Genomic DNA, 22118 nt, shown 5'->3' on the forward strand with positions numbered 1-22118 from the left:
GTCGTTCATCTTCTTGTGGGTCATGCCAATCAATACCATATCATCCCCAGACTACGAACAATTTTCATCATTTCTAATATTCTGCATAACAAAATCCAAAAACCTACTGTTTCTAACTCTTCAATTTCCAAAAAAATAAAGTTTATGCATTTCATTTGTTAGCATGTGATGTTGATTTTAAGTTAAGGTCAATAATAATGATGATAAAAGATGATTCGAAATGAAGTAATAAAGAGAAGCTTGAAGATAAAAGGAACATCATGTGTGAAACTTCTTCAAAAGGAAGACACCAATGAGAGAGAGGCATTAATTACGTGGAGTGTTGATAGAAATTCAAGAAAAAAGAGGCATTAATGGGATGAAATGGTGATAGAAATTCCAGAAAAAAAAAAGGTAGGAGCATTTTTTGTTATTAGGGTTTATATTATAACATAGTAGTGTTAGGCAAAACGATGATATTGGATTCAAGTGGAAAGATATGAAAAAGATTTCGCAATAGAAGAAAAAGATCGGAAATAGAGAGATTACTTTTGAACGCTTTTGGCTAATTAGTCTTAATATTTTCCAGCTAGAACAACTATAAATAGCGTATAAATGCGATGTTAAGTGTTGTTATTTAGTCTTAAGCTTTATAAAAATTAAGGTTGGAACTATGTATTGTTAGGCTCAGGATTGATTTAGTTTTTCTAGGAGCTGATTTAGTCATTAATTGAATGTAAGTTGATTTAGTTGCAAGACTCAACTTTATCTAGTAATTAGATATAAAGTTGATCTAGTTGCAAGATCTAAGGTTGATCTAGTGGTTAGACACAAGACAGATCTAGTTACAAGACCCAAAGTTGATCTAGTGGTTAGACATAAGGTTAATCTAGTTGCAAGGTCCAAGATTGATTTAAATGTTAGACAGAAGGCTGATCTAGTTGCTAGATTCAATACCAGGAGATTACTAGATCAGAAGTATGAGATAGTAAATAAGAAGATTAAAACTCATAATTTAAGTAACTATTCAAAACATAACGAAATATGTGAATTAATTGGAAAAATTTGATAAACATTGAAATTAGAGGAAAATCTGAAAGATAAAAAAAATAGACATAAAAAAAAGACTTTAAAGGAGAAAAATGACAAGACATTTTAAGTGTTCTATCACATTTTGGTTAGAACACCTACTACTAAAAAAGAAAAGGTTTAAAAATCTATTATTTCAAAATTTTGATTTAAAGGTGTTATCATTATTATCGATTATTTCCTTTTTTGGAAAGATGAAAAATGAAAGTAGAATCTTGAAAGATACAAGTATAAACATTAGTGTAAAAAGTTTAATAATAGTGAATGAATATCATCACTCGCCGTAGTTTATCCTTGAATATCAAATAAAGTCTTGGATTGAATGAAGTGAGTTGACGCCAACCAAACATAGTCACCAATGATGGTAACTAGGGTTAAATCAAGTAGAGAGTGACCACGGTGCAAAACACTTTATTAGTGTGTGTTTTGTTTCATTAATGACTATGTTTAACAAGTTTTCATAGATGCCAAGTTGTAAATAAATCCAAACACATAAAATATGAGGATTTTTGTGTGTAGTAATTAATTATAAGATTTTGGAGGGCACGAAAACTTATGATGTTGAAGTAGGAAAGAAAATTATTCAGAAAGAGAAAATGGTCGTTTCACATCGCATCAATGGAAGTAGTAGGACGTTGGTGTTGCTGACACATGAATTGTAGGCATTAGAGCTTAGCATATATAATTAAGGAGAAAGGACAGAACATGAGAGACCCAGTTTCATACACCAAATCTCTCTATTTCAGTTTCAGATCACCATTTTATCTTTCCAAAATATCTTTTTTAATTCATTTACTTCTCGCTTTAAAATATTGATGTGACATACTTCAACTTATGTTTCTCATATTTATACAATATAAAACATTGCTTAATTAATAAATGTCACACCGAACCTGTGGACCTCCCCAAGAAAAAACAAATTTCCTTTTTACACCTCCGTGAATTTCTTGGACACTCTCTTTTATTTCAGAATGTTATATTTCACATTGCAGAAGGAATGGTAGGTGTTTAAAACTATTATGGGGGGTGCAAGAAGAAATATTCTAATAAAAGACCTAGCATGTTTTTATGTTAAGGCTTTGACAGAAATTCTCGTTCTGGACTAATACAACGAGAGAAGCCCATGGATTCTGTAAATAAGTGTGAATAAGAGCGTATAGACCACCATTTTGATTAATTGAACCAATCTTCCTTCCTGTTTTCAGATTTTGAATGATACAGCTAGTATTAGAAAAACTAATATGTACAACAGGATGAGAAACAAGCTCTGAAACAAAGTATTGTTACATGTTCTCTGCCAGAGAATTTCAAAAGGAATGCCTATATATGAAACTAAAACAAAAAAATTAAATAATAATGCATTGGAGATTCATGTGTGTCTTTAAGTGTCACACGTGTCTTCATGTTGTTTTGAATTCTAATATATTGTTCTTTTTCATGTTAACTAGATGGTGTGGTTATCATCTTGTTTTGTTATATTATTTACGTATTTTCATGTATTAAGAAATGTAAGATTTTGTGATTAATTTAAAAAATTGTGTTCAATATGACAAGTAATTTTTATTGCTCGAATGAAAAAGGTGTAAATGAGAAGATTATCATGCTTTTCTCATTCCTTTTCATCAATCAAAAAATTATATACGTTGTCACCATTGAGACTTTTATTATCATTTAGCACATGTTCAATCAAAACAATAAAAACTACTTATCATTTATATTAATAGCTATATATTTTGTATTTACTATAAAATCTCATATTTCTTATTATGTAGGGACAAGTAAAAAATATAATAAATAAGATAGTAAGTAACCAAATGAAAGAATTAACTTGCAATTTTTTAAAATATTCAATATGATAAAGTAAATTTAATTTAAAAATTTTAAATTTATCATAAACTTAAACTTTGTCAACTTAAAATTTAATTAATCTTGAAATAAATAAATATGATTATAGTTAATTGCATGTTAATATGATGTTAATATCGAAGGGTGTTTTGGTGAAAATGATTGGAAAATAACTAACTATGGCATGTAGTATAAGAAGGGACTAGAACCATTCTGACACGGACAAACAGAGAGATGGGAATCGTTGGTAATATTCGCTTCCCTTCAGTGCTCAAAGTTCCTTTGGATACGAAACTACACAACAAATCATTATGGCGATGTATGGTTCCTCCTTCTTATCTTAACTACCCCATAAGGTTCACTCCAATATCTTGTAAGCTGCCAGAAAGTGGGACTGAGGACAATCCCACCGCCACAAGCAAGAGCCTTTACAAGAGCAAGGACAGGATGGAGGACTACAACGTCGCCATGAAGAGAATGATGAGGAACCCTTATGAGTATCACCATGATCTGGGTTAGTTTCATCTTTTTACTCTCTTTTCATACCCCCATATGCTACCTAGTGCTTTTGTTTGGCCCTTTTGCTCTTTCAAATGATATTGAGAAATGTAACGGATATGAGAGGGGAATCAATGATTTTGGTGGTGGGTTTTTCTTAACCGCTGCTGCATTGTTGATGGTGCTAGATTATCGATGATAGTATGATTCTTTTCCTCATTCAGTTGGTTTTGTTCTTGCAATCTTCAATTATTGTGCTTGTGCATTTTATCTTAAAATTGGAGATGGTCTTACACTAAGCTAGACGGATTGGAATTTACTATGCTTCCTTTACTTCTTGAAGAGGTTGTCTTTTGTTAAGACGTTGAGATTCTTTGTGCCCCCTCCCCATTTGAATAATGAAGTGTATGCCATGCGATTCCTGTTCAAATCTTAGTTTTAATTGGTAGTACAGAGTGTACTTAAAGTATTGCAATGGATGTAAATTGCCCTTGAAATGTCTATTTTTTCTCTTGTTAGTTTTATAATTTGTCTTTAACTTAATCTCAAAAGTCTCTACCTATTTGTTCTCATCATTACTAGTGAATTTAAGACTTTTAATATTAATTTACTGTGAATTGAAGTTACGACATTGACTTTGACATCAATTGTTAGATCAAACGTGTACTACTAGGCTAAAAGTTGCTGTCAATAGTTAATCCACAACTATTTCTTTAAAAGCGTAGTTGTTGTATATCGGACCCCATGTGTGCCATTGCATTGATTTAATATTTGAAGATTTTGAGAAACGTTTGAAGGTTTGTCAAATTACTCTAAAGAAAGGAAGAAGGATCACCTAGAACAATGCTAATTAGCATGTTTAAAAGTTTACAAAAGGAAGAGACTAGATGAAGCTTGGTATGACGAGATTTTCAACTACTTATTTGACTTCAACTTGTCTTTATGAATCAAAAGCATCATTGATGATCATGTTTCACTTTGAAGATTGGAAAACAAGAAATTTTGGAACTTTGCACATGGAGAGAAAAGTTGTGAATGTGGTAAAGGATAGCCAGCTTTGGAGAATGTAACCACATGCCTTGAAGTTGTTGTCCCTTTTATAGTGGTCCTTAGATTCATGGATTCAGAAATAACACCCACAATGAGTTTTATATATATGAGCATATGGATTGCGCAAAAGAGAAAATTAACTGCAACTTTAATAATATTAAGAAAAGGTAAATCTTTTAAACCTTTTTCATTTAAGTTCTTTTTACTTATTTGTGTAATTTTTTTTAACCTCTGATGTACCATAATTGATATTTTCATAATTATGAACCTACTTGGAAAATCATTGATCAGAGGTGAGATAATTAGCTTTGAAGGTCTTTGCATGTTAACACGTTAATCTTACACTATCAACCTAATTTTAGACATAATGTTCAACAAGTAAAAGAGGGATTTTTTCTGTGCATGAGAAGATTGGTTAAGGATGTTGCCAAAAGGAAATAAATTACTTCGCAACTTAGGGATATTTTTTCAATGAAAAATGCAAATGATTGTAAGAAAAATATTCTTCCTGGAAAACTGTGGGAGATGTCTAGGGATGAAACTTTAGACTTGAAGAGGTTTGTTGTTCAAATTTGGAGCTTGACCTGTAGTTCGTCTGTGTGTGAGAGTAATTTAAGCTTATTTGAAATGGTAATTGAAGCTATCAAGTTATTTGTGGTTTCTAGTTTTCTTCATTTGGTTTATATAATTATTAAAATTTCAAATTAATTACAGATCCATACAAAAATAAGAAACTGACTGCATAAGAAAGAGGATGAACAATTTGGTTTGTGTTGCATAACTTAAAGTTAAAAAATAAACTCATTAGAAAAATTGACTTTTGTCCCATTTGATGATATTGAGTCTGATGTCGGTTTGAGCAAACTCAAGGCAAGGTGATAGTGAAAATGTTGGCCTAACTAAAGCAAGTTCAAGTGATCCAATTCTAGATGCACTTGATCTTGATAATACAGTTCTTGATGCCAATGTTGATACACATTTTTCATTTGAGGAAGAGCTTGAAGGTGATGAAGATGATTATCTTGTAGAAGATGTCATTAGAGGATTGGAGACATAGACCATTGAAAAAATTTGTCCTTTATTTAGTTATTTAATTATTGTCACCTTATAATTCATGTACTGTGTGATTGTATGAACTTATAATAGTCATCCACTGCTAAACTTGCTATTTTGGTATGGTGGGATTGTTGTTTCACTGTTTGTTTGATTATGGGGATGAAATGTTGAATTGGTATGTTATTTATTTATCTCTCCCATATGTTTTAGAAGTGTAACATTCTCCACTTCCAATAGTACTATTTCCTTGCATGATATATCATTCAACTGATGCAACCAGTGTGTACTGATTTTCAGGTATGAATTATACTCTTATCACGGACTACTTGATTGTGGGCTCTCAACCGCAGAAACCGGAAGACATAGATCACCTAAAAAATGAAGAGTGTGTGGCTTACATTCTAAATTTGCAACAGGATAAGGATGTTGATTACTGGGGAATAGATTTACAATCAATAATAAGAAGGTGTCATGAACTTGAAATTGGCCACATGAGGAGACCGGTAAGCTAGCTCGTTTTCGGTAAATTTATCGAGGATAACGAAAAAATCTCTCTCGTATTGTGATAGTGTGAACAAAATTTAACTAGCCAAATGTCATTAAGTAGAGTTTTTGAAGGAAGTGACGAGATAAATAAAGGGGGGAATACACAAAATCTGACTTCTTTGCTTGATTTGGCTACATTTTTTATATTATGCAGGACACTCCTTAGTACATGTGATAAAATGAGACATGAATCTTGGAAGACATAAGTTTTTGAATCTAAAGATACATCTGTAGGAAAAATACTATGAACCTTAAACATTCAACAACGAAATTTGAATCTAAAGATACATCTGTAGGAAAAATACTATGAACCTTAAACATTCAACAACGAAAAATTTATCAAGTTTATTAAATGCTCCATTTGCCTTTTGTCAACAGTCTTGAGTTTTCATGACTAAGTGTAATCATTAACCTATTTACTTTTTCAATGCAATTGACTATATTCGATGTGAAGAATGTAAAAGGTTATCTTGACTCTGAAATTGTTCCATTTTTGGCTTACTTGTTCTTACATTATCAGGCTTTTTTTCTTGTCTACATTATTAGGCAAAAGACTTTGATCCAGGGTCCTTGCGAAGTGAACTACCTAAAGCAGTTGCGTCCTTAGAATGGGGAATTTCTGAGGGGAAAGGAAGAGTTTATGTACACTGTACTGCAGGGCTTGGAAGAGCTCCAGCGGTGGCAATTGCTTATTTGTTCTGGTTTTGTGGCATGAAGGTGAGTCCTAAACCCTCATTAATTTTTTGACTAGTGTTATAGTTGCACATCATCATCCTCTTGGTGGTGTTAGATTGCTTCATAGTTTTCTTAAATGAGAAGTACAAGTTTTGTGTGGTGGACAGCTAAATGAAGCGTATGATATGCTAACTTCAAAGAGACCTTGTGGACCAAATAAAACAGCAATACGTGGAGCTACGTATGATTTGGCTAAGAATGATCCATTCAAGGAGCCATTTGAAAATCTTCCAGAATATGCATTTGAGGATATAGCAGACTGGGAAAGAAACTTGATCCAAAATCGTGTCCGCTCCCTTCGTCATACTTGACAACTTAGGCAAGTGTATAATAATACTGCACAAGACTGGATATTTTTTCAAGCATATTCATACTGATATTGGCATATATAGCCAATAACGTGTTTAAAATATTCAGTATAGTAGAGAGTGGTAATCAATCAATTCTGCGAATAATGCACACCATAATTGTAGACTTCTTCATAATATCTGAGAATGCAAAGTACTCAATACTTTAGATTTTTTTTTTCTGCTTTTCTTTGCCTCATAATCCACTAAAGTTTAAATGCTCTTGTCAGTTTAAATGAGTATGCCTAAGTTAAGAAATGATAATATGTTTGGTAAAACCAAGTCAATTTATAATGATTTTGAATCTACTAATTTTTTTTCTTTACAAAATACAAAGAATCTCCAAAATCTCGTTGAATTCGGGTGCTAAACTCACATCTGTCTTTACAAATGCTTTATTTTACGAGGAATTATAACAATGAATCTGGCCTTGCCCTCTTATGAGTAAGACATTCCCACATAAAATCAAAAGCTTTATCACCAAGATTGAGATTTCCCTTTCTAAAACACTTGTATCTTTTAAATATCTCTCACAACAAATTCTCCGTCGTCAAAATATTTGTCTCCTTTCGCTAACAAATATACGCTAACAAATATAACGTGACAAAACACAGTATATGTAACCTTAGCTTTTTCGCACGTTATAAAAATAGAACACCCCTCAATAAAATTGATCATTTCATTCAATTTTGTCTGCATGTAAAATATAATTGTGAGGTTACGAAAAAACATTCTCAATACAATATTGATATTGCAAGCATGAAAGAGCTAAACTAGTGGCGATAAAAGATTGTAGAAGCTTCACTTGCTTGGATCTTTAACTTATGCTCTTCAAAAATGAATTAAAGCTTATCTCAATTATACAAAATTAAACTATAGGATAAGATTAGTAAACTCACTATATATATTTTATTATTCATCTTAAAATGATTCAGCATACCCTCTCACACCAAAAATTAATATCACGGTGAGATTAAATTTGAATAGTGCGATGTTGACAGAAATATATTCAACTCCAAAAATGTATTATAGAAATATATTGGAAGCCATAACAAATTATGACCGAAGCACTGCAAGCTAAAAAGTATATAATATATACATATAATTAATTAAAAATGTACAAGTATAATTGCAAATCCGGAAGTCAAGATTGCATAATCCAGAAAGCTTTCAGATTAACCTGAAAGTTAAAATATGAGACAAGATTATGGTACAGGAACAAACCGTCGTGGCAACAAGTGTGGTGTGTTGTGGATAACATGAACCAAGGAGGTTAAGTGCCGCAAATATGTTTTCAATAAATAAATAAATAAATAAATATATATATATATATTAAAAAATTTAAATAAATAAAATAATAGAAAAGATTAAAAAGTGGTGAGCTTTGTCAACTCGTCCAAGTTAGAAATTTTGGATATCAATCCTACCCATGATCCATTTTTGGCATGTCAACAGTGGTTCGTGTCAAAACGAATCGGTTCGACTCATTTCGACACCTCTTATGTTTGATGTTTCTTCACACCTTCCCTTTTATCTTCTAAAACCCATAAAACCATAAATCCAAAATTATTCCTAACGAAAATTATAATAAATAGGTAAAAATTATCCCTATACCTCCTTTTCCTTTAATTATTCTAGAATGATGTTCCAAAAGTTATTCTGGATTAAAAAATTCCTTTCCAAACACATATTTCAAAATATATTTTCTTTACATATTCTAAAATGAGTGTTTTAGTCAAATCCAAAAATATCTTCCATAACACCTATTATAGAATCCATAAGTACCTAGATTTCAAAAATATCTTTCAAAACATACATTTCAAAATAGTTTTACCTTTAGAATAGATATTTTGTAAAATATTTCTTCTAGATTTTGAAAATATCTTTCGAAATCCAAAAATATATTTTGGAACACCTATTTCGAAACATATTTTTTACTTTTAAAAATAGTTATTTTGGAAGATATTCCAAAAATATCTTCTAGAATACCTATTCTGGAATGTATAGAAAATATAAAAAATAGGTGTTCCATAAAAGTATTTTTGGGCGAGAACACCCATTACGGAATATATTAAAAGAATGAGGTGTATGGATGGAAGGGTGGTGTGAAAATGAAGGAAGAAACAAATGTTGATGGTAAATGACATGGAGGATGAGGCGTGGTGATTTGAGTGGGAGGGTGGTGAAGATAAAGGTGGAGGGTCATGAAAGAAGAGGGTAAAAGTATAATTTTATCAAGCCAATGAGGGTGCTGGAAGAAAAAAGGAAGGTGTACATGAAGAAGCTGCCCTTTATGTTTTACACACCCCATGGGAGTGTAGGAGAAAACCAGTGAGTTGCAAAAAGAAACCTCTTGTGGGTAGTTGTAAGTGAGGTGCAATTGATCTGATGTAAACTATAGAAAGAAGCTTCATTAAATCGAAAGTCAAGTGTTCTCAAAGCATGTGACAGTCAATATCTAAGTGATTCGTTCGTTCATCAAGGAGACATGTAGAGGGTGACCCGAGCAAAAACGATGATGAGCACAATTCTGAGGTTTTGGGTGTGGGTTTTGGGAGAATTCTATTCCCCTAATTCTATCACTTGTTTCTACCATTAGCTTTTGTTACTTTCCTATCATGTACTGTTTTTCTCATATCACAATTGTCGGTGAAATTTTAAGAAAAGTCTTGTACCAGAATTCTCTCTATTATACTTGTTGTATTGTATTCTTGCTGCTATGAGGCAAAAAAGTAATACTAAAACACAAAAAACAGTAAAGATAACAATATTGCAATGAAATCCTGCACTCTCTACATCACACAGAAATAAAAAATCTCTGTAAAATAGCCACGAGTTGAAAACCATTAAACTGACGCTGCAAAACAAGAATCAAAATCCGTATTCAATAATTCAGTACACAAACGGTGTGGTTCTGTATAAACAGACTGCAGGTAGCAGTAAATAGTTGTGCAGGACATGGACTTAAATTAAAAACCAAAGGAGACATTATTGAAGGATTGTAAATTATTTAGAATAAAGGGGAAAGACAGAACTGAAATATTGAGCAAAAGAGTTACAGGAAATGAAAGAACAAAGATTACGAAACACAGTTTTAGTAAGTACTATGCAGGAGGTTTTATTCAATATGCATAAATGTCCATGTATTCTATCAATTAAAATGGAAATAATGAAAAGATAGTTCATCATTAGACAGAAGATTGACTAACCTGATGAATATTGAAGATACAGCTGCACTTAGAAAAAGGATCAACAACTTTTGCAACAGAAAACATGTTAAATTGATGACAATATAAGTCATAAGTGGGGATTAGTGGTCAGAATCCGCTTCTCAAATAGAAACTAAATTATAGAGTAATAAATAATTATAATGTTAACCCTATTGGGGTTTTGCATCATACATATCTAATAAAGGACTTTTCCGTAGGCTCCTAATACATATTTGACATCTGTGCATGCTTTGTGGCTGGCTCTTATGGGAATTGAGCTGTGATTGCCAGACTATATAAACCACATCAGAACATGAGGTTACATAAGCAATCAACAATCTGAGCATAGAATTCATTTGCAAAGAAAATCATAACAATAAGCAACCTAGATAGAAATGAAAAACTAAACCTAGCTTTTGATATGTTATACTGAAGCAACTGAATGTCTTCCTTTGATATAAAAACAGATAATTGCCGAAACATCACTAAATTTTATCATTTTAAGTTAAAATGTGAAAAAGACCTGCAATCCATTTGGAACCCCATGAAATTTTATTCATAGCACGTTCTCATTCAGCATCAGATAGTGACTGTCCTTAAGAAATTCGTCATTGCCTGCTGGTGTACAATGATTTATCACCACAAGAACACCCATATGGACAATGGCAGTCTTCTTTCCCTCCTCCATGCTAAGGTTAGCAGAAAAGCTTTTGAAAATACCGAGGGAGAAATGTAATGAAGCGTACAACAAACAAGAAACCCAAAAATGCCTGATGCGAAGGGTCATTCACCAAGTGTGACAAGCACGTAAAATATCAAAGCAAAAGAAATTTCCCCAGCAACATAAGCACTGCAAGAAGTTAAGGAAAGATTCAAGAACAATGGCATCAATAATGTCACGACATCTTCAATGCACTTTACACATTAATCAATCTTATAAAAAATGATCCCACAACCCTACACAAATCCCACTGGGACTGTATATCCAAATTTGAATTTTAAGTGGTGATCAAATTATGGTTATATCTATGTATTCCTTTAATTATCATATGATACTAATTAATAATAAATAGAGAACTTCAATATACAAGATTACCCAAAAATAAGCCAGTTTAGAACCTCAACCAGCATATTCACAGCTATTTACTTACAATCTGCTGTTTAAAATTATGATTATGGGTTGAATTGAATAAACCATAATATCATTTTTTAAAATTCATAAGAATCCAAAACAGGCAAAAATAAATAAGACAAGTCTAAGAACCAAAACTTGAGATGAAAATCCATCTATTGTACTCATCAGAAATTTTCAGTAACCTATTTGCGGAAACCAGAAAAGCAACCATTTCAAATTATATATTAAAACGAAGGAAAAAATTTAAAAACATCTAGGAAACGGTTTTTCGATTTCTGCAATCTCATGTAATGAAAGCCTCCTTTCCTATAAAAAAATAAAAGTCTACAAACTACATACACCCTATCTATGTTAATCTTTTTGGCACAATAAAAAATTCAAAATTTCCCCAGATGAGAAAAAAAAAAAAAGCACTACTAGGTGGAAAATGGCCAAGAAGAAAAGGTCTTGGAAAGTAAATGGAAGCAAATTCTAGACTATGAAAAAGCTGAACAGAATCCATTTTTTTTTTTCAAATTCAAAAAGTAAGCATTTTTGTAAAACCTCAAGTCTTCCGAGAAAACTCTTGGAATCAAAGAGGTGAAAAAAATAAGCAGAAGAAAAAGAAAAGATAAAATACTTAAGGTTGTATGAGCAAAGAAGCACTAGTAATGGAATTGACATCTGGATATTGGTGGTAGGACTCCCGATCACAAGCATTATTCAGAAAATGTTGTTTACACTAAATGCAAGTAATGTTAAATTTGAAGAAGCCCATCAAATTATTGCCACTCACCTTCAGTACCCCAGCAATTTATGCACAAATGAACCATAAAACTCCCCAAACTAGATGCAACAAGGGAAAAAGGGTAGAAAAACTATAGGACAACGAAAGATACATGACCAAGTGATATCAAGGGTATATTTGATATGTAAATATAAGTAAAAACAATATGTTAGTAGTTAATTAGTTACTGGTAAATAGTTTTTTGGTAGCTGCATATAAAATAGGTAGGACATTGTATTCTAGAGAGCTACATCTAGACTAGATGTAAACATATTGAAATAATAATCAAGTGCAGTATTGCCTGTTACATCAATTGTCCCATAGCAGATCAAATGGGCATCAAGCCACAATCGAATTGTGTTCAATTATCAGTAAAGTAATTGTTGAAAGGGAGATTGTTGCAAGTTGTATCAATTGTCTCGTGGTAGAAGTCAGGTAGGCCAAGTTTAATTAGCCCATGACTCTTCATGAAGATGGAGGGGAACCTTCTTATGGGGATCACTAGGAGCATGACTAGAAGGGGAGCCTGCTACTTACTCCTTTCCTTTAGCTTATTTAGCATTTCTCCTTTCCATTAGTTTTTTCCAAGACTAATGTTGCTTCTACTTGAGATTAAAACAGAAAAAGATATGCTTGAGGGCTTAATCAAACCCCTCTATTGTTCCTGATATTTATATAGATGATAAAGGAGATACAAGGGAAGTTAAAACATTAAAGGCTACAACTAGGTGCTAGGTGCAAAGGTTATCCAACACTCAACCTCCTAACTTACACATAATGATTGCCTAGATATACTAACTATTTCTACACTTCTTTTGTCTTGTAGGTTTACTCTTGGGCACCCCTCTTTTAATATTGAGACCCTTTTTTTGGAGGATAGGGGCTTTGGACTCATGGCCCAACACATGGGACAACTCATGGAGGCTTGGAAGACTTCTTTGACCTCCTAGAACTAGGTGGGCGTGCTCCTTGTTCTCTAAGGCTAGGGTGCCCTGCCATAAGTTGCCCTAGCTTCTAGAATAGGTGTTTGTAATGCCCTCTAGGTCCCTACCCATGCCTATATAAGGGGACCTCCCCAACTCTTGGAGAGGGTTGAACATTTTGAGTAATACATGCTTATGTGTCAGCCGTGGGTATGAGTGCATTCCTTGAGTGTTCTCTTTTCTCTTTAGTCTTATTGAACCTTAGTTCAAGTGGTGGCAACCACCACTCATCTTGGGTTGGTCCATCCCCTAAGTGGCCTGCCACCTCCCCCTTTCCCTATCCCTTTCTCTTCTCTTTTCTTCATCTCTTAGATTTCTTTGTAGTTATTTCATATTCTCATTTCATTTATGTTCACGCCCTTGCTTCTTTTCCATCCTTGTTTTGTTGTGCTTAATTGAATCCTTGTCCCTCTCTTGAGCTCATAAAAAGTAAAACTTTACACATAGATAACCTAAGGGATTATCTTTGTGTTTAGTGAGGATATTCCTTGAGCTTTCTTAATCACAAACACCTTATAAGCTAATCTTAAAATGAATGCATATCAAAGTTACGATTGAATTGTGACAGTTGAGCTGCTACACTCTTAAGTACAAAAGTATCTACTCTATTAGCTATACCTTTCTAACATAATAGTTAGTGTTTGATCCAACAATGAGTATCATAGTCAAAGCCACAAGCTCAATTCCAAGAGGAACAATTACGAAGGGGGAGATTGTTATGGGTTGCATCTATTGTCCAATGATGAAAAATAGGTGTGTCAAGACACAATTGAATCATGTTTGATTCCCAGCTAGACAACCACTAAGGAGGATATTTGCATCAATTATCTTGTGCAAAGGTTAAGTGGGTTAAGTCAAAATTGAATCATGTATTACACTCTTAAGTAGATATATTTGCGTCCTAACTATTAACTATAGTGTTTAACCTAGTAGTGAGCATTTAATCCAATACAATGTACAATGTTCTTTGACCTATCTGTTTGTCTCCTCTTCTCTCCATCCCCTCTATTTTGTTCTTCCTTTTTCCCCTCTTTGCCCTATGTTTTTGTTTCTTTCTCTTAATAATTCTATATATCATACCAGCCAAGCTTCACAACATCTAAAGCTCAAACACTCTCCCAGCTTTTCAAATTCTTTCAACAATGAACAAAATTCAGAGAAAAGATGTGTATACATTTTCAATTGGAGATTGTAGTTCTAGACAACTCAAGTCCGAGTGCAAATTAAATTCTAGAAGCAAGCATGCAAAGATATATATTTCAATTGATTCCAATAAATTTTACATTTAAGTCTGGAAAGAAATAATTTAAAATTCAAGATATATATAAGAATTAAAGGGCACCTTTGGCTCATTAGAAAGAATATTGGGTCTCCTGATTCATAATATCTTCTCTTTCCTTGATGGGGATGTGCAAAGAGCTGAATCAAGCAAATCATTCATCTTGATCGGTTAGTGTTAATCTCTATCAAAATCAATTTGTATTGCTTCTCCTGCTACGTAAATGCTGCGTTTGTACCAACCAAATAATTTAGACGATATCCAGAAGACTTCATCCTACGAACAAGATCAATAGCATAATCCCTTTTATCTGGGGAACAAAATAAACACTTTAAGAGCCGCTCGCAAATTCTTGACTGCAACGCAAAACCTTTGTCAAGAGCGTAAAGAAAGATGTTTACTGCATCATCCAGCCTTCCTTTTGTACAGAGACCTTCGATCAAATATACACAGCTTGGAGGATTGATATTGATATTGAGCTTATCGAGAACGGAAAATACAATCAATGCTTCATCTAATTGTTTTGCCTGACAAAATCCAATAAGTAGAATTGTATACGGAGCTAAATTAAAATCTCTAAACCTCAAGTCCAGTTCTAGTAAACCTTGAATTGCAAGTTCCACTTCTCCTCTGACAAAATATCCCTCCAAAGCATTGATTGAATCGTCTTCCCTGCCACGAAGGTTCTTTAAAAAATCCAAATAAAAACTGAAAGCCTGTGAGACCTTCCTATTTCTCGACAACCAAGTCATAATTGCTTTACAAATTTCAAAGCTAGGTTGGCACCCATGCTTCAACATATGGTCATACATCTTCAGTGCGTCCTCTTCTCTGGCAGCCCTGAAAAGCCCATCAATCAATGTCCCATAAGTAACAGAGTCAGGTGATAGACCCTTGTTATGCATATCCATGAAAAGCTTCAACGCACCATTAACCTTAGAAGCTCTGCAAAGGCCGTAGATCAGAACATTGTACGTCACAATGTCGGGCATAACCCCACTATCAGCAAGTTGAATGAGAAACTTGTAAGCTTCCAAAATCTGTCCAGCTTCACACATTTGCTCCACCTTTTTCTTGAGACTAACACCATCTAAAACCTGATCAGAACCCTGAGAAAGCCGGAAGAATAACGAAGGACTTCTCCCAATCTCCATCTTGTACAACATGAGTTGTGCCTCCTCCAGTTTACCAGCCTTGCACAGTCCATATATAAGAGCATTGAAGGTTACAACTGAAGGTAAACACCCAGGCTTCTCCATCTGATTAAATATTTCTTGTGCCTCGGCAACCATTCCTCTCTTACACAAGTCACAGATGAGAATGGTATGCGTGCAAACATTATGAAACCCTTCATGCTCAGAAATTTGAAGTTGGAGAGCTCGTGCTCGATCCAAAAGATTAGCGTCACAGAGACCTTTAATAACTTCATTGTAACAAACAGCATCAGGAACTAAGCCTCGCCGGGTCATCTCACAAAACATGTTCACAGCTTCACCAATCCTGCCCTCACTCGACAAACCCCGTATCAAAATTGTGTACAAAACAACATCTGGAACAATACCCTTCTTAAGCATCCTTCCATACCACGAATGCGCTTCATTGTATCTCCTTTCCCTAAAAAAGCCAGCAATCAGATGACTGTAGCCCTTTACATTAAGGGGTAACCTGTCTCTCTCTAACAATTGCAGAATCGAAACGGCTTCATCTAACCTCCCCATCTTGCAATACCCATTAAACAAAACACAATAAGACATAAAATTAGGCTTGCGCCCACTTTCTCTCATCACATTAAACAATCTGTGTGCCTCATGTACCCTCCCCCCACGACACAGACCAGAAAAAATAGCTAAAAATGTCATCTCACTCGGCTCTACATCCCTTTGGCGCATCTCCTCGAGCATCTCAAGCGCACCATTAACATCATCACTTCTACAAAACCCTCCAATCAGCATGTCAAAAGTGCGTTCATTAGGACCACAGTTGGTCTTAAGCATCAGATTATACACCGCAAAACCCAACACAAACAACTCTTTCTGAAACACAATATCCAAAATGGTGTTATAGGCACGAGCATCGGGCCTGCACCCAAGCTCACCCATTCTACCAAACGACTCTATAGCCTTCTCGGTCAGACCCACTCGCCAATACGCCCGAATCAAAACACAAACCGAATCAGAAGTTATTAAAACTCCGGATTTCTTGAGATACTCAAGGGCCTCCCAGTAAAGGGAAAACCAGTTGTTGGTGCAAAGGACCTCACTCACCAAAGCACGGTATTTGCCGCTGGATAAAGTCTCGAACTTGAGCGCCAACGAGATGCAGAAACGAAGCGGCAACTGCGGGTCCGAAGAGGGAGATTCCTCGGACGGAAGGGAAAATCTTCGGAGGTATGTGGGAAGCTTTTGGCTTCGACGGAATACGCAGGAGACCTCCGCTGCTTTCCTGAACTTGGAGAACGCCAACATCGGAAAACAAATTCAAATCGGAAAAGGGTTCATTGGCCGTCGATGATGATGATGAAGATGCGTTGCGTTAGACTGAGATGCCCGGGACAGGGTATAAGGAATTCCATACGCATGTTACCCTCCCGTATTATAATTTATTTTCTACTGATTACTTTTATAAAATTATTTTATTATTAATTACTAGTATACATTTTTCATATTCAAAACTAGAAAAATCAAACTTAATTTCACTCCAATGTAAGTGTAAAGCATTTTCTACGCAAACCGTTATAAATTATCTTAAATGTAATTCACAATAATAATTAAAAAATTTATCTTACTATATAAAAAATCTATTGATGTGCTACCAATTACCCTTAACATTATTTTAAAAAATAAGAATAATAAGAGTTATTTTATGACAACGTTCATTAGTAAATGAATGGCTACACACTTAAAAAAAAATCAAAATAAACTTGTGTAAATTACAATTATTTATGGATACAAGGTAACATCAAGAAAGGTGCATCACCATCCACCATTTTTTAGGTAAAAAATATGAAGTAAGCAATATAAAACCAAGAATATTTTAGTAAAGTTCCAAACACGATGTATGTTTATTATTAATTAGCTTTTGACACTAAAATTAAGTCTTTCGTTCTCTCCGTAAATGTAACAAGAAGAAGAAGAAACACCTTCTAATTTGCATTTTCGCTCTTACATCTGCGCCTTCAATGCCACCTTCCTCCATTTCTGATTTTCCAATTCAATCCACTTTTTGTTTTCATTCCCATTCATGTTCCATTTTACTACACCACGCTTTACCTCTGCATGCGTGCTAATCATTGAGTTCCTCCGTGCCTGCAAACTTCCATAACCCCTGAATCGTAGGTTTTCCACAATCATCGGATCCAAGAGCTTTTTCTCGCAATTCCTTGACACCCATTTTGCTTCACTCCCAGTATCAAATCTTCCTCGTGTAAAGTTTTCCAATGTGTTGTCTTATTTTCGTTTTTGGATTAAATCTGCAATATTTGAACATTTTTGCTTCATTTTGTTCCTTTGTGTTTTGATTTGTTTAGGGCAACAAAGGAAAAGATGGGCGAGGGAGAGAAATATCAATTGGGAACTATTGGCGCATTGAGTTTGTCAGTGGTGTCATCGGTGTCGATTGTGATTTGCAACAAAACGTTGATGAGTTCATTGCATTTCATTTTCGGTAAGTTCATAAAGGATTTGGTTCTTTGCAAACTGATAGAAATTACCAATTATTTATATGTGTATGTTCTTGGTGACTATTACAGTGTCTTTGTTTTCATCTATGACTCGTTCACTTTTTTCATAATTTAATAAGATGAAAAGAGATAGTATATATGATAACATGGCAAACCGTTATTTGAGTTATTGTTGAGAAATGTGTCTGTATTTAGTGTTCGTTTCACATTGGATTAATTCTGGAGGAGAATTTTAGTGGAGAAAAAAATAATGAATAAAACAAAATCTTACTTGTTTAGTTTGAGAAAGCATACTTGTTTTAATTTCTAATTAAAAACTATGACATTATTTTTAAATATTTATACAGGAATACATGAAAGCATTTGTGTTCTGTCTTCTATTTTCTCTATTTAACTATGCAAATCTTTTAAAGTATCAAACAAATTAAAACAGATGATTTTTTTATTTTGTTTGTGAATAAGAGTGAAGAGGTAAGAAAGGAAACCATAAAAGTATATGCAAATTAAATAAATGTATCATTATTTTCTCTAATCAAGCACTCATATGTAAAAGTATGTAAAAGACATGGTGTAATTATTGTGAAAATAGGAAATGTTTCTTTAACCAAAAGACACTAAAATGGTGGTAATTTTAGGAAGAATAAAAAGAGTTCTAAGTGCTAGTTTAGATACCTATATATAATCTTTATGCCTTCAATTCAAGTGAAAATTACTTGTTAGAAGTGTAATATCTTAGTTGAGGTTTTAATACATATCTTGGATTTTTATGCAGCTACAACTTTGACAAGTTGGCATCTATTTGTAACATTCTGTTCTCTTCATGTGGCTCTTAAATTGAGATTTTTTGAGCACAAACCATTAGAGAAGAAAATGGTGATGGGATTTGGAGTTCTAAATGGAATCTCTATTGGACTTTTAAATTTGAGTTTGGGCTTCAATTCTGTCGGGTTCTATCAGGTGATGATGCATTTTCTTTCTTTATGTTTTTCTCATGTGTCATTTTGATTTTTGTTCTTTAAACAGCTTTTCGGGGTTTTGTGACACAATCTTTGTATTTGCATTCAGATGACTAAGCTGGCAATCATCCCATGTACTATTCTATTAGAGATCCTTTTTCTTGGAAAGAAGTTCAGGTCTTGTTTAGTCTTTTATCATGAATGTAACATTTATGATTAATCTGTTTAAATATTTATACTTAATAGAGTTTATACATGTTTAGTAACTTGTGTAAGTTTCATTAAATAATTATTTTGTGTATCAATCTTTTAAGTATTGTTCCTTCCTTTTGTTAACTTCTAAGAAATTAGATTCATTAGGGATTTATAATTAATTTCAAGTCATGTCTTTTATGTGATTGTCAAGAGATGTTAGGTGTCTTGTTGACCCTTCTAGCATCTCACAAAGAAGGCATTTATTAGTTCCATTGGTTTGTTATGTTGTCCTTAACTATAATTTATATTACCCTTATCCATTATTTGTTTTATTTATGTCACTGTAATAGTTGATGATTGATAATAATTTGAATTGTATTAATTGTTTTATTTTGCAGTAAAAGAATACAATTTTCACTTGTGATCCTCCTTGTGGGTGTTGGAATTGCTACAATTACTGATTTGCAGCTTAATGCTTTGGGAGCTTTCTTGTCTTTGCTAGCCATCATTACAACATGTGTTGCTCAGATTGTATCCTTAAAGAAATTTTCACTCCTCTTAACCACTCAAATTTTGATGCAATCATGAAATACTTTTCAAAATCAAATTAGTGAATATTTTTGTGATGTAGATTACATGCATTAATTGTTAGTATTTTCAAGCTAATTTTCATAACAAATATTTTGTTAATTACTTAGGGGAAAAAATGCGACATAGAATATATCATTAAGTATATGATTGTTTCTCCATAATAATGACAATAACTACATAACAATAAACATGTCAATCTATGTTTCATTTATCATGTGAGAAGATATACGTTAATGCAACTTCTATTTATGTATATTTTTGTTATGTATAAATCTAATGCTAACGATGAGAAAAAGCATTTTTTTTTTTGCATATGAATTCTTAAGAAAAGATTGGTCCTTTTTATTTTTTGGATGTTATATCAATTTAGTGTTGATGTACTTTGTTGAAATCTTAATTAGTTCCTTTCAGATGACAAATACCATTCAGAAGAAGTTTAAGGTTTCTTCTACTCAACTTCTGTATCAATCATGTATATATCAAGCAGCTACATTGTTAGTCTCTGGACCATATCTGGATAAACTTCTGACAAACTTAAATGTTTTTTCTTTCAAATACACAACAAAAGTGACGGTGAGATTTCAATAGTTGACATGTGTGCTTACCTTTAAACATAATTTATTTCTTAATTAATGTACTTTCAACTTCTTTTTTTTCATCGTAGATGGTCATTATTCTTTCATGTCTGATCTCTATCGCCGTGAATTTTAGTACATTTCTTGTAATTGGAAAGACATCTCCAGTAACCTATCAGGTTCTTGGACATCTGAAGACATGTCTTGTATTGGCTTTTGGATATATCATTGTCCATGATCCTTTCAGTTGGAGGAACATCTTGGGAATTATGGTAGCTATGGTTGGCATGATTATATATTCCTACTGTTGTGCTCTTGAGAGTCAACAAAAACCAGTCGAAGGTGGTGGTCAAATGTCACAGGTTTGTTTTATGTCAGTTTTCATGTTCTTGTGTTTTTTGTCTCTGTCATGGACTAAAAATTTCGCTTTTTGTTTCGTCACTGTCTTTATTATTTTCAGGCAAGAGACAGTGAAACTGAGACTCTCATTAACGTGGAAAATTCAAGTGTAATTTTGAACAAAAGACCACCTATCTGGAACAAAGATAAAGACAAAAACAAAAACTCTCTATGAACTTTCCAAAACATCATGACAAACATTAAGTAGGCTTATAGAGCATTTATACTCTTGATTAGGAAATTTTTCCCACTTAAATCTCAACATGTGTGAATTGTTTCACTTGTTACTATTAGCTTAAGCATTAAATATAGCCAACCAACTACAAGTGAGGTAAAAATACATGGTCGTGTCTTAGTTATGATCAATAAATATAACTTGAAAAGTGTTAACTAGATATTTTTCACACTCATGCATATCAAAATTTCATTTTTGGATGACTCGGTGTAAGATTCAAAAGGAGTTGACTAGCAAAAACACTTAGTTATCAATAGAAACGATTCTGGATTAGAAAAGGAGTTGGATAATTCAATCTTTTGTTGTTCCCTAGTTTTAATTATATACATCGGGGCAAAATTTTAACTATTTCAATTTTTTAAATAGTATGAGACTATATCGATCTACAAATGTATCTATACGGTCTATTTTATTGGTTAATTAAATACAATATCATTTATAAATCTTGAAAATATTAAAAAAAAAAAATATATATATATATATATATATATATATATATATATATATTTATATATGTCAATGCGTATAATTTTTTCTCAATTGCATGTATTAATTTTTATTGAGAATGATATTTTTTTTTTTTGAATTGGAATAAATTTCTATCAATAAAATTTAAAGGAAGAAAAAGGGATAAATATTTAATTCAGTACAATAAATTGACATATTTCAATTTTAGTATATAAAATTTAAGGAGAATATTAACCTGTGTTCTAAATGTATTTTTTAATATATAAGTAATAATCTTTGATTTTATATTTTTTATATTGAAATAGAAATAATTAATTTTATTAATTAAAATAATATAAATTTATATAATAGATTTTATAAAGATAAAAGTGTTTTTTAGAATTTTTAAACACACAAAATAAACACTTTAAAATTTCTAAAACCTATAATAAAATGCAAGAAAAATATATCTCTCTTGACACTTCAAGTGTCTCTAAGGGGAAGTTTGAAACATTTGAAAGGTA

At 32.8% G+C, this 22118-nt stretch overlaps 3 protein-coding genes across 4 annotated transcripts; 2 read left to right on the plus strand and 1 right to left on the minus strand.

The window, feature by feature from the left end:
• Positions 1-3139: 3139 nt before the first annotated feature.
• On the plus strand, positions 3140-7320 carry LOC114196313 (phosphoglucan phosphatase LSF2, chloroplastic). The gene is made up of 4 exons (XM_028086915.1): positions 3140-3427; positions 5815-6020; positions 6610-6780; positions 6906-7320. Exons 1-4 carry the CDS (start codon positions 3148-3150, stop codon positions 7107-7109), a joined length of 861 nt encoding a protein of 286 aa, XP_027942716.1. The 5' UTR covers positions 3140-3147; the 3' UTR covers positions 7110-7320.
• A 3082-nt stretch (positions 7321-10402) lies between these two features.
• Positions 10403-17095, minus strand: LOC114163253 (pentatricopeptide repeat-containing protein At1g79540). Of its 2 annotated transcripts, none has more exons than XM_028047442.1 (2): positions 14581-17095; positions 10403-11204 (listed from the first exon to the last, which is right to left on the minus strand). In XM_028047442.1, exon 1 carries the CDS (start codon positions 16980-16982, stop codon positions 14733-14735), a length of 2250 nt encoding a protein of 749 aa, XP_027903243.1. In that variant the 5' UTR covers positions 16983-17095; the 3' UTR covers positions 10403-11204; positions 14581-14732. The 2 variants fall into 2 exon arrangements, with proteins under 2 accessions (XP_027903243.1, XP_027903244.1); XM_028047443.1 differs by lacking the exon at positions 10403-11204 and having other exon boundaries at positions 15050-15357; positions 15446-17095.
• Positions 17096-17582: 487 nt separating this feature from the next.
• LOC114162871 (UDP-xylose transporter 3-like) lies at positions 17583-21484 on the plus strand. Its single transcript, XM_028046856.1, has 8 exons — positions 17583-17940; positions 18044-18180; positions 18969-19153; positions 19262-19329; positions 19746-19878; positions 20350-20511; positions 20603-20875; positions 20974-21484. The coding sequence occupies exons 2-8, from the start codon at positions 18060-18062 to the stop codon at positions 21085-21087; spliced, it is 1056 nt and encodes a 351-aa protein (XP_027902657.1). The 5' UTR covers positions 17583-17940; positions 18044-18059; the 3' UTR covers positions 21088-21484.
• Positions 21485-22118: the final 634 nt, after the last annotated feature.

This window comes from Vigna unguiculata, chromosome 9 (assembly GCF_004118075.2).
Source record: "Vigna unguiculata cultivar IT97K-499-35 chromosome 9, ASM411807v1, whole genome shotgun sequence".
NCBI lineage: Eukaryota > Viridiplantae > Streptophyta > Magnoliopsida > Fabales > Fabaceae > Vigna > Vigna unguiculata.

Coding starts and splice junctions, on each gene's coding strand:
- LOC114196313 (XM_028086915.1), top strand. CDS start 3,148: ATGGGAATCGTTGGTAATATTCGCTTCCCTTCAGTGCTCAAAGTTCCT. Junction 3,428..5,814: donor TGAGTATCACCATGATCTGG/GTTAGTTTCATC, acceptor ACTGATTTTCAG/GTATGAATTATACTCTTATC. Junction 6,781..6,905: donor TCTGGTTTTGTGGCATGAAG/GTGAGTCCTAAA, acceptor TGTGGTGGACAG/CTAAATGAAGCGTATGATAT.
- LOC114163253 (XM_028047442.1), bottom strand. CDS start 16,982: ATGTTGGCGTTCTCCAAGTTCAGGAAAGCAGCGGAGGTCTCCTGCGTA.
- LOC114162871 (XM_028046856.1), top strand. CDS start 18,060: ATGGGCGAGGGAGAGAAATATCAATTGGGAACTATTGGCGCATTGAGT. Junction 20,512..20,602: donor AATACACAACAAAAGTGACG/GTGAGATTTCAA, acceptor TTTTCATCGTAG/ATGGTCATTATTCTTTCATG. Junction 20,876..20,973: donor GTGGTGGTCAAATGTCACAG/GTTTGTTTTATG, acceptor TATTATTTTCAG/GCAAGAGACAGTGAAACTGA.